Raw genomic sequence first — 12,480 nt, 5'->3', positions numbered from 1 at the left:
ATGTCTTATTATGACTTGTAAGAATTTGTCTGTCATACTAGGCAAGGAATTGTTTGTTTTTTTAGGAAATAGGTCAAAGGTAGTCTCAGGAAGTTACCTGAGCACACAGGCCTTTGGCTCCAACATTAGCTCCTCCTCTACATCTCACTGTTCTCGACTCTTGATTCAGTCTTGGGTCTGAAGGTTCAAGACCTGTAAATGCAAATTATCGAAGTACTCTACTGGGTCTTCTCCTTTTACCCAAGTAGGAGACCGGAAGATCCTATGCTTCTTTGTCTTGTTCCTACCTTTTCTCCAAATCCTTGCCTTTTTCAAGGTTGTTCTTAGAAAGCCAGTTGAGCAGTTAGATAATGATCTCATCAACTGATGCCTTATTCTCCCTAGCAGTTTGCTTTTATGCTTTCCTGTAAAAAACTATGGGAGTTAATCCTGAGGTGAAAACTATTGAAGTAAATTTGAATGAAGTCAGTACAGGTTGAACCTCTTTATTCTGGCACCATTGTGACCTCACCAGTGCCAAATGAGAGAATTTGCTGGACTATGCAAGGTTAATATCATGTAGCAGCATTACAAAACTTCCACTGCTTGCTGTGTTCTTAGAAGACATTTAAAGGGTCAATTACAGCTAAATAACAGCACAGAACACTGAGAGGTAGGACTGATGGCTGTAAACAGACTGTATGGGACCATGGAAAACTTGGCCAAACCCATGATAAATGGTCGTTCAGCTAACTAAATTCATGCCTAATCATGGATGTTGCTGGATGAGAGATTTAAAAATAGTTGATTATTTAGTTTTTAATATGCATTTGCTCATGTTTACAAACTTTTCTTTGCAACCATGACAGCTTGATTTTTTTTTGAAATAGAAAGTGAGATCATTAGATTTCTTTGATTCACTAGAATTAATTATTGTAACTCTTCGTCTTTGAAACAGGGACAGTCTTTTATACATTGTACAGAGTAACAGTGACGTTCTGGTCCATGACTGGAACTCCAGTGTGTTGTCACAGTGCAAAAAATAATAATTGACTGGTGTTGCTGTTGCTTTAAGAAAAACACAGAATGCTGGATTTTCCCTATAAGTTTTGCAAGAATTGGTAACAGTGTAAAGTTAATGTTCATATAGAACAATTTTCTTGTTTTCCTTTAGTTCTTTGAATTTCATATTTAAAACAACTTGAGAGCAAGAAGGCCACTTTTGTCAAAATTTTGTTACTCAGTTTTGCTCACTTGAGTCAGAATGGCCACGCTCCTTTTCCTCCATAGAAAGCTTTTAGATTGAAATCAAGTGAATGTGGAGCTTCACTACATAGAGGAGAAAATCTCAGGTTTTTATACTTTTCTTGTTTATAGGCTTTAAACTTTTGAAGCCATGGGGATCAAGGTCCAGCGGCCACGTTGCTTTTTTGACATAGCCATCAACAATGTACCTGGTGAGAGAAATAATTTACAGATTATTTTGTTATAGCAATATGAATATTTAATGCTCAAATAAAGACAAATAGAATTTAACTAGGTACATTTGTGGGATTTTTTTCAGCTGGAAGAGTGGTCTTTGAATTGTTTTCTGATGTGTGTCCAAAGACATGTGAGAATTTTCGCTGCCTTTGTACAGGTTTGTAGATGGATTTTTAACTTAATTTGTTGTGGTTTAGTTGTATATTGTGACTTGCTAAGTTGTACAGAACCCTCTGTAGGTATCCGGTGAAGTCATTTTTTTCAAACCAGAAGATGAAGGTAGACTTTAAAATACTGTTCCTTGATCTCTGTAGAGTTTTAATGTCAATGTTTGTGTGCATTTAATCCAAGGTTTATACACTGTAGCACTTTGGATTTTTGACATCAGTAATCAAAAGCTTAGGGCTTGTCTACACTTGCCCCCAACTTTGAAGAGGGCGTGTTAATCAGAGCAGTGGAAGATTACTAATGAAGTGCTGTGGTGAATACACAGCACTTCATTAGGCTAATTCTCGCCCACGGCAACTTCAAAGTTCCAGCATGGCTGTAACTGTAGGCACTTCGAAATGCCTTTACTCCTCAAAATTTTGAGGAGTAAAGGGGCTTCAAAGTGCCTGCGGCTACAGCCATGCCGACACTTCGAAGTTGCTGCGAGGGAGAATTAGCCTAATGAAGTGCTGTGTACTCACTGCAGCACTTCATTAGCAATCTTCCATTGCCCTGATTACCATGCCGCCTTCAAAGTTGGGGGCAAGTATAGATCCAGCCTTAGCTACTGGTGTGTCAGGTTAACCACTGCAGCCCTCAAAACTGTTAAAATCAGGGCAAATAAAAATCACTGTTGTGGGGATTTCATATAAAAATAGATATTTTTGTTTACATTGGATTTGTTTAATATAAATACTTTTTTTAATAAACCCCTATTTAAAATTAAATTTGAAATCTGTAGCCATTCTAAGGTCTAAACATTGTAATGTTTTAAAATCAATAATTTAAATACAAATTAAGTGTGTTTGCTGGTAAGTTTTCATGAAAGTCAAATCACCAGCTTTGTCACTGGCTAAGCACTTGAAACCAGAGCTGGTTGAAGTGCTAAACCAGAGTTTGACAGCAGGAGCTGCTTCTGCAGGTGTGGAGAGAATGAAACTTCATTTCAGTTAATTCAGAGTAAAAATACATGAGAAGTGAAAAAAGTAGGAAAGCATATACGCCAATTTGAACCTATCAATAAAAACTTGTAACTCTCAACTGCTCTTACTATTTCTAAAACTGAAAGACTTAGTAACCAGAAACAATCAGTTCAATTAATTAACTACAAATATTTCCTTTGTTTAATAAATCAGTTTTAAATGCAAAACATATTTGATAAATTTCTACATGAAATTTGTTTTATATCCACTTTTAAGGTAATTTTATTTAATAAAAAATTAAAGAACTTAAAATCATCTGAAATTGGGAAGTCAGCATTCACTGTTTTATAGCGGCATAAAATGTAAAAATTAAGGCTTTGAACAGTTGCAAGCTGGTATATAATTGATTAAATAAATATGGATATTATATATCTTGCAGGTTAGTATAAAAAGCACCAACATTGGAGTAAATGGATGTATTTAATTGCAAATCAACATGTTTTAATGGCTACTACGTAACAAAAATCTGCTTTTCTTTAGAAAAGTTACTAGAAAGTACAAATGCAAAACATGATTAAAACTGATTATTTAAGTCAAGATTTTCTGCTTTCTGATTTAAGTCATGACAGGCAGTGGTGTAAATCAGTTATTATTAACCAGTCCTTAAACTGATAAGCATACAATAAAGGCTTTTTTAAAAAGGTTTCCTGACTCCTGTGTTATTCTGAGCTTCCATTAATAGTCACGGTCTTTTCTTCCAAGGACTGGCCATCCATTCCTCAACTATCCTGTTTAGTTTTTTCTTGTTGCAGAGGTGTGCTGATCCCCAATCACACATTAAATTCAAATTCCCCTTTTCTTATGCAAATTACAAGTCCTTTCAAAGCCCTGTCATGGAAATATTTTAAATGGCATTTTTGTCCTGCTGAATTGCTACATTAATGGAAAAATATAGATATTGATCCAAGCCTATTAATTAAAGTAAAGCATTTTTTAAAATGGGGGTTGTGAATCTGACTCATATTTACCCAAACTCCATCAACTTGTTTCAAATATTATTTTTTAATAAATTTTTCTCTTAAAAACTTAGTTCATTGCAGTAGTAGATTCCTAAAAACCTGCTTGTATATTCTCCTGCTTCAATATTTCCTATATTTTAGCCTGTCAGTATTTCTGTTTATATTTCAGTGTCTCATTTATGAGTTTTTGCTTGCCTCTTCTGTATCAGAAACAGGTAGTCAAATGAAGCTCAGGGTCAGAAATTTATATTATTATTGAAACACTGAGAGTGTGTATGGTCAAAAGTGTTTAGGGCAGGAGACTAGAAATCATGTTCTTGGGTTTTCTTCCAGTAATCAGTCCTGGAAAAAAAAAGACCCTAAACTTTCTGAAAATGGTGGAACCTTTCTAAGGTTTTCTCAAAAGTCTGAAAAGGTGTTTTTAGATTATAGGAAACTCTTAACTCAAAGTAGTGCTTTTTTTAATTTTAGTGTCTGTTCAGTTACGTGTCCTTCCGAGTTTGTAGCTACTTCCAGTATTTCCTGTAAGCTGGGCACTTTTGCAGCTGCTCAGCAGAGATTCAGAGGGTGCCCAGCTGATCAACATAGTGCCCACCGATAGGTTTTTGTGTCTACTGTTGGTGCATGCACCAATGCCTTGGTGCATTTAAAAAAATTATTCTGCACATGGATGGAAAAAATCTACATGTGGATGGAAGAGATTAGAGGGAGCATGGCCTACTGCCACCAGCACCATGTTTGCCTTTTTGGAGGAGTCTTTTAGGTTTTGTCTTGACAGGAAAATTTATACAAGTGTAATTTTACCACCCTAGTTACACTAATATAATTAGAGCTCTGCATAGATAGAAATGTTTATCCACAGGTAGACCTTGGGATCCTCAGGGCTCTGCTATCAAGAGCCACTATGGCCAACGGAGAGGAGTGCTACCATGATGCACCTGAGAGCCCACGTCCCTGGCCAGCAGCTCCTTTTGGCAGCTGCACACTCCCTTCAGCCCCATCTCCAGCTGTGGCATCTCCTGGGCTGGGGTTTGTGCAGTCACACTGCCCAGAGGAATTACTGGTGCAGGGCGCTGGCTCCTGGGTGCTGCAGGACCACACTCCTCTGTTCGCTGCAGTGGCTCTTGGTTGTAGATTCCTGTGAATCCTGTCTATCCAATGATAATCTGCATACGCAGATAGCCATTTCTGTCTATGCAAGGCTCTAGCATGATTCCAAATGTGAGCAGTCTTACATTGGCGTGATGTTACAATTTGAGGTTCCAAGTGACGCTGGTAAATTTTCCTAGGTGACTTTTGTCCTACTTACAGCTTCACCACAGACTTCCTTTGTGACCTTGGACAAGATACCTTGGCCAAAATTTTCAAAAGCGGGTACTGAAATAGCATAATCGAAGTTCTGAGTGATATGGGATCTGACTTTCAGATGTTCTGGACTTCCACAGCTCCTACAACCTTTATGTGGTGTTGTGAGCACCCAGCACCTCTGAAATATGAGTATCTAGAAAATGAGAACCAAAATCAATTGCCATCTTTGGATTTAATGCCTTCTCTGTTTTCTTATATGCAAAACAGATATTTGTGTACTTCACAGGCTGATTACAAGACTTAAATTAGTCAGGCTATTGGTGCTTTATCTATGAATGGTAATAGGTAAGTGCAAATTCTCTCTCCTCCGTCCTTCCCTGGCTCATTCCTTTCTCTCTCTCAGGTGAAAAGGGTACTGGAAAATCGACCCAGAAGCCATTGCATTACAAAAGTTGTCTGTTTCACCGAGTTGTGAAAGATTTTATGATCCAAGGAGGTGACTTCAGCGAAGGTAGGACACAGGCTTAAAAGAAAACTCCAGTTTTTACTGTTTGTAAAATATTTTAAGGGTCCTATTCAGCACTCTATTCAGATGAAATGTATGTTGTCTTTAAGGGGTGTGTTCTTTGAGTAAAGTGTGCTTAATAAGGCCTTCAAGCAAAATTTTTTATCACTTGCAGTTGTATTATATTTATAGTTTGAAGCAGCCTCTCAGGGGAAGTATTTAGTGTAGTGGTTAAGCACTGTATTTCCCAGTAACAAGCTTCGATTGATCTAGATTGGTGATTCTTAACCTGGGGTGCATGATGCCCTTTCTAGGGGCGTGAGACATGCCAGATTTTTTTAGAAGGTAAATCATCGAAAGCACAAATGAAGCACAGGAATGTAAGTACAACTACTTTGTTTCATCAAACCTGTGTATTTATTAATATTATACATGTTTTAATGGTTATGTAATATACAAACAAAAATTTCATTTTCAAGTTTTTAAGCTGACTGTAGTGAAATTATCTCACTACAAAATACAGTGTACTGAAATGTTGCGGGGTATTTCTTGACACTTATGGAGATGATGATGTGGCAGCACAGCAGCTTTGTTTAAATTCAGTTAGCTACTAACTGTTAACATGTCAGTCACAGTTTGCTTCCACAGCAAAACTCCTCAATGTCTCTGGGTGGTACTTTTTTTTTTATGCCTACTGTACTATTATTTATGGTGAGTAATAACATAAAACTATTTTACATATATAATATGCATTTAAAAATGTATAGGCCTCACTATCTCCATTTTTGATAAGGGGTGTGAGAACGTATTTTGAGAACCAAATAGGTGCAGGCTGCAGTAAAGGTTAAGAACCACTGATCAAAAGGTATGTGAGGTAGTACAGAATACATGGAAAAGCAACACCTGCCTTTTCTAAGTCCCATTTTCTTAAGTAGACTGTCAAGATCTAGCTTCCTATTTGACAGTTTTTGAAGATATTTTGGCTGGGACACAAAGTTTTTCTCATCACTGGACGCACTGAACTTTAAATGATTTATATTTTCACTACATTTATTTGTAATAAGTTGTCCTTTTTTTTTTTTTCTTTCAAGGAAATGGTAGGGGAGGAGAATCCATTTATGGAGGTTTTTTTGAAGGTAATATTTTAAATCTGTGTGCATTTTAAAATATTCTGTCTTATAAATATTAAATGGCAAATGCATGGTCTTGCTCCTGCAGTCATCTGGGGACTGTGCTTACTAAACCTGAGTCCCGTTGGATTATTTGGGTACTGCATGGCTAGAGAGGTCTTTGCTAGCTGATCCAGTTGGAGTGTGAAGCCTTTAAAGGTGTATTTGTTCACTTGACTGCTTGGTTCAGGAAATGTTGTCTTAGTTTAGCTCAAGCTGTTTTGATTCAAGTTTGTCAATTTTATCAGACTTCATGTTTTACATATGTGATTCTAGACCTGCTGTCATGATTAATTTTGTAACTTCCAAATCTATCTTGATCATCTTAAGTAAAACTTACTTTTCTAATAAGCTCTTCAAAGCTCTTCCTAATATCTGAAATTAAAGTTGCTTGTTCGGCTTGACATCAAATGGGATCACTACTATTAATAAAAATTCTGCATGAAGATATAGTTAAAATTACCCTGATGGTGCATGAGCTAGGGTAAAAAAGCATTTTAGCATTCCAGACATATGTATTATGCATTTACTAACGAGTAAAAGATAGCAAAAGCATGCTGTTACTATACTCAGATGTTGCTTGAGTGCATGCAGGAAGTATGTCTTCTGAGTAAGAGTTTCATTTTTACAGTCACTCTTTGTACCATAACTACAATTTATTATGGGAAAATAAAACAGTCCTTTTTTGTTTTTCTTCTGTTTAAATTCCAGGCATTTGAATGTGAAGCATAATGTGGCTCAAGGACATGACACAAAATACTTTATTTTGAAACTTTTGTTTTTTTTAATTCTCTTTATGGTAATGATACATTTAATTTGGGTTGGCTGAGGGAAAATAGGTAAATGACAACTAGTAGAACAAAGTAAATATCTGGTATTCTAAGTAATCTAAAACACTTTCTCTAGATGAAAGCTTTGCTGTAAAGCACAACAAAGAATTTCTTCTGTCAATGGCCAACAGAGGGAAAGATACAAACGGTTCACAGTTCTTCATGTGAGTATTGTATTAATTTGTGATGCATGTTTTTTACAACATTAAGGCTGTAGCAACCATTTAATTGTGAAAAAGACTAAACCGTTTTCCATTTATGTAACGTGAACTGGTTTTCAAGATATGGAGCTGCCTCCTAAAACTATCTGTGTTGGAGATAAACTGATCATAGTTAACACTCCTTGTTGTTTTAGATGAGTGCTTTTCTCATATGCCGAGAAAAACAATTCATCACGCATTTCTAACCTGGGCAAGTAACACGAAGCTAATTGATGTACCTTGGGAAATTTTTTCTCAATTTCCTACAAAATGTCTTGTCCACTTAGAGCAGGGATGGGAAACCTATGACCTATGGGCTGGGACCAGTCCACTGCTTGTCTTGATTTGGCTTGTAAGGCCCAGGGTTCAGCACACCCTTCCCACCCCTCCACCCCGCAGTAGTGCAAGCTGGTGGTCCAGCCACATAGGGAGCAACAGCAGCAGTTCTCTGTGGGGCACGGGAGGGCCCAAGCCCCTCACTAGCTTGATCAAGGCAAGCTGGGACTGGATTTGCGTGGTAGCAGGCAGGAAGTGGCTGCGCACACCACAGGGAAGGGCTTCCTGCAGGTACTACCCCCCACTCTCATCAGTTGCTACCATTTGTTCAGAATTGTGGCCAGTGGGAGTGATGAAGGGCAATGCCTGCAGGGAGTGCTTCCCTGCAGCAAGCAGAAGCACACAAAAGCAGCTGTGTCCTTGTGGGAGCTGTGCCAGGTAGGAGCCCCAATCCTCTGCCCAGATCCCTTCACCCTCCTTTCCTCTGCAACTGCCCCCCACTCCATACCCTGTAGCTCTGCTGCCCAGAACCCCAGCCTGCTCCTTTACCCTGCCTCATGCCCAGACCCTCCCACTCCACTCCTGACCCTCCCTTCCTTCCAGAATCTGTTCTCCCACTCAGACCCTGCACAGCCACCCCAACCTGCTCCTGCATCCTTAGCCCAGGCTGTTCCTATGTACCCTACCTCCCACGCAGTGTGTGTAAAGTTTTGGCTTTTGGAAATTGTTCTGAGTTTAATCTCATTTTTAAGGAAAAATAGTCACATAGCCAAAAAATATCACCACATGTAATAAATCTAAAGCTGAATTTATCACAATATAGCTACAACAGAGAGAGATTCCTTTGAATCAGGCTTATATACAGAAAACATTCTCTTGAAATTTACCTCAGTTACCGATAAATGATAAAGATTTTTCATTTAATGTGATGAGTTGCATGCATCTTGTACAATTATACAGTTTTATTTTTGGGCTGTTGACAAACCATTAGCCTCTTTCAGTACAGCTTCTGATTTCTCTCATGATTGATATTTGCATGTCATGGGATGTCAGATCTTGGCCTGCGGACTTTAGAAGCTTGCATGAATATCATATGCTGTCTGTAGGTATATAAAGTCTCTTTAAGTCAATTCTAGAGCTACATCAAATGTCATGAAGCAGTTGCCCATATTTCGTTTATTTTTCCGACTTCTTACTGCTTCCTTTTCTAATGGCTAAAAGACTCCCTGCAGTCTCTTATGAGATACAAATTCATTTTCTTTTAAAATCTGCTCTCAAGTGTTCATACTATTGAATAATAGCATTTTGTGATGCTATGTATATAGGATACGAAATAAAATTGTATTAAGGCCAGACTACCTTCATTTATTTCCTTACATTTTATTTTTATTAAAGTAGGGATTTTAGTGGGAGCCTTATGTAATGTTTCATTCAGTGATACTTAAGCTATACACAAACACTAGATGATTGTTATAGAATTGAACCAAACAGAATTCTTAATTTATTAATTCAAAGTAACTTTTAGTTTTTAATCTTGTTTCAAAAGCAATTTTACTTTGTAAAGGGTGCTAACTTTGTTTTTTTCTCCCCGCCCCCACCCCTTTGTTTTAATTTTTCCTTTTGGTGGTATCAAAAGAACAACCAAGCCTACACCTCACTTAGATGGGTAAATATTTTATCTGTTTTATTTATGTTTGTGAAGATAAAAGTGTGGACTGTGCTTTGAAAAATTTAAATGCTAAATACTTTAAATCTTTTGTTGTAGTAGAAAATTTGCATTTTACCTTCTTTTTTTTAACCTTCAGACTTCATGTTGTTTTTGGACAAGTCATCTCAGGACAGGAAGTTGTGAGAGAGATAGAAAACCAGAAAACAGATGCATCTAGTAAACCATATGCTGAAGTACGAATACTAAGTTGTGGAGAGCTGATTCCAAAATCCAAAGGTAAGTTTGAACTGTGTAACTTTTAGTAAGCTAGCAACAGAGACATTACTAAAACAAGTCATTTTGTTAGGCACATGAGTTAGATATCTTATCCTAATGCTAAAAACAAATCTCCAACGTAGTTGTACAATCAAGCATCCTATAGGCAAAAATAAACAGTCTCCAACAACCAGCTCTTCCTCTTCAATCTTTCTTGCTTTTTTTTTTGGCAGCTGGCTTGCAGGCTTTGGCATTCCAGGGTGCATCTACATTAACCCTGTATTTCTAAATCAATTTGGAAAGAGGCCCTGGAGAGTCTACACACACAACGGCCTCTTTCAAAATTGTTTTTGACGGAAAGGGGTACGCATTTCGAAATCGCTCTTCACATCTGATTTCAGGAAGAGCAGCCCCTTTCGAAATTGAATTTTGAAAGAGGGCATGTGTAGACTCTGCCGGCCAGCTCTTTTAAAGGAGCGAGTCTGCCATGGTGGTGGCCGCAGGGAGCGTGGGGGCGCTCTTGCCAGCCCCAGCAGGGCTCTGTGTTCTCTGGGTCCAGACACTTAAAGCTGCAAAGACTTGAAAACCCCATGCAGGAAGCTGAGCGCCTGCTGGCAGCCTCAGGAGCATGAGCTCTGACGGGAACACCCTCCAGCTACTCCTGTTCCCCAGCCACAGAGCCCACCAACCAGACTGCGTGTCCCCAAGACCCCCAGGAGTCTCCTTCCTCCCAGCCAGGGCCAGAAAAGGAGGGGCCCCTCCTGGACGGAGAGCGAGATTAAAGACCCTCTTGGCCTCTGGGGCAAAGAAGATGTGCTGTACCACAGCACCGTCCGACCCCGGAGTGCTGTGGCCTTCAGTCGGCTGTTTCAGGGGCTCCAGAAGCACGGCCACCCCCAGCACACAAATGATCAAGTCAGACTGAAAGTGAAAGAACTGAGGCAGGCGTACAGCCGGGCCAGGGATTTGGCTAAGCAGTCGGGGGCATGGACCACCCTGAGGTGCTTGAACTATAGGGAGCTACACCAGCTCCTGGATCCAAAAGACGCTCCTGACTCAGTTGCTGTGATAGACACCACCACCCCCAAGACTGACCCTGAGCCAGAGGTGCAGAACCATCTAGGACCATCAGGTCGGACAGGGCGGAGAAGGAGAAGAGTGCCTTGGAGGAGGAAGGCCCCCTGGTGACAGCCATTACCTCCAGTTCCTCCTGTCAGGCCCCCTCGAGCCAGGTCTCCCCGGATCTGTTCTCCGGAGTCCCAGGTAGTAATGGGTGATTCAGGAACCCTGGGTTGGCGGGGAGGGGACGCCCTTCCCTGCATTACCTGGCTGCATCCCAGGCCCAGGCATGGCGGAACCCAGCACCACAACCCTCCTGTCCAGGAAGGGAGGTGGTGGGACAGACCTCATCCAATGGATTCCCCACAGATGCAGCCCCACTGGCCACACGGGAACCCCCGGGAGGGGTTGGGTGAGTGGATGGTGTGTTGGAGGACGGTGGAGGGGTGAGGTGGGGCCCCCGGGGCCAGGCAGTAGCACTGATGAGTCGCCTCTCTCTCACTTCTGTCTCCTCAGCTTCATCCTCCGAGGGCTGGGGCAGTCCCGTCCCAAATGCCAGCAGTCCAGCTGTGCCCTCAGAGGGAACTAGGGAACTCCCATCTCTACCACCCAGGCCAGTGCTCGCCCGGCCCCAGAGGGCCTGCTGCCAGCACAACCTGGATGAGGCTTCAGCCGCCCACACGGCTGCCATATGGGAGCAAATGGCTGTCCTCCGCCAGTGGCTCCAGATGGAGCAGGAGGACAGGGCCTGGCGGCGGGAGGCCTGGAGCAAGGTGGCTATGGTGCCTTGGAGCCTTGCCCTTCCCAGAGCTAGAGTGCCCTGCTGTCCCCTTTGCCTCCCCCTACCCTCGCTCCTCCTGCCCCTGAACTGACTGCCCTTGTCCCAGCCAACCTCTGCCCAGCCGCCCAGCTTGCAGTGGCCCAGCGGCTTGTCGTCGGTGCAGGCCATCTCCCCGCCAGCCCTCCCATCGAGGCATTGCCAGCACCCCTGGCTGGCCCTACCTCCCCGTAGTCCCTGTGCCATCCCAGCCCCAACAGTGCCCCTGGACCTGAGGTGGCAGGGGCTCCTGCACCTGCTGAGGGTCCTGCCGTTCGACCCTCATGGAGGAATATGTCTTCCCTTGCCCATGGCCCCCCCCCCAAAGCCCCCCCCATCGTATATAGTTCTTCGTTGTTCACCCCGTACGTAGCTCTCAGTTAAAAAAACCTAATACCCGTTCTGTTAAGTGTATTTTGTTTACATGTTTGTTGGTGTTTAGTTGTTGTTATAGTAAAGAGTTGTTTTGTGCACCCCAGTGTCCCCTGTGCTTTTGGGGGCAGTGGTGTGGGGTGCGTGGGGGATGGAAGGTGCCGGGGAAGGGTTGGCGAGGATCCTGTTTGAAGGCTTCCCAGAGGGCCTCCCGGACCCTAACCCCATCTCGGTGTGCCTGGCAGGATGGGGCCACGGTTGGCTGCTCATACCTGGCACTGTCATCTGCAGCCCACCCCTGCACGAACTGCTCGTGCTTACTCTCGACAGTGTTGTGCAGAGCATAACAGGCTGCAACCACCCCGGGGACGTTGGGTAGGCTGACATCCAGGTGCACATTCAAACAGCAG

The 12,480-nt window shown here is 41.7% G+C and overlaps 1 protein-coding gene across 2 annotated transcripts in view; it reads left to right on the top strand.

The window, feature by feature from the left end:
- PPIG (peptidylprolyl isomerase G) overlaps window positions 1-12,480 on the top strand; it is a 47,892-nt gene that overhangs the window by 12,901 nt on the left and 22,511 nt on the right. For both annotated transcript variants that reach the window (XM_075002010.1, XM_075002011.1), the window contains 7 exons: window positions 1,357-1,436; window positions 1,544-1,618; window positions 5,322-5,429; window positions 6,515-6,559; window positions 7,499-7,586; window positions 9,535-9,564; window positions 9,704-9,843. In XM_075002010.1, coding sequence (XP_074858111.1) covers window positions 1,376-1,436; window positions 1,544-1,618; window positions 5,322-5,429; window positions 6,515-6,559; window positions 7,499-7,586; window positions 9,535-9,564; window positions 9,704-9,843 — 547 coding nt within the window. In that variant the 5' untranslated portion in view covers window positions 1,357-1,375. The remainder of the gene's footprint in view (window positions 1-1,356; window positions 1,437-1,543; window positions 1,619-5,321; window positions 5,430-6,514; window positions 6,560-7,498; window positions 7,587-9,534; window positions 9,565-9,703; window positions 9,844-12,480) is intronic.

The sequence above is a fragment of the Carettochelys insculpta genome, chromosome 8 (assembly GCF_033958435.1).
Source record: "Carettochelys insculpta isolate YL-2023 chromosome 8, ASM3395843v1, whole genome shotgun sequence".
Lineage (NCBI taxonomy): Eukaryota > Metazoa > Chordata > Testudines > Carettochelyidae > Carettochelys > Carettochelys insculpta.
Note: the sequence above shows the minus strand (reverse complement) of the source record. Positions and strands in the feature narration are given on the sequence as shown.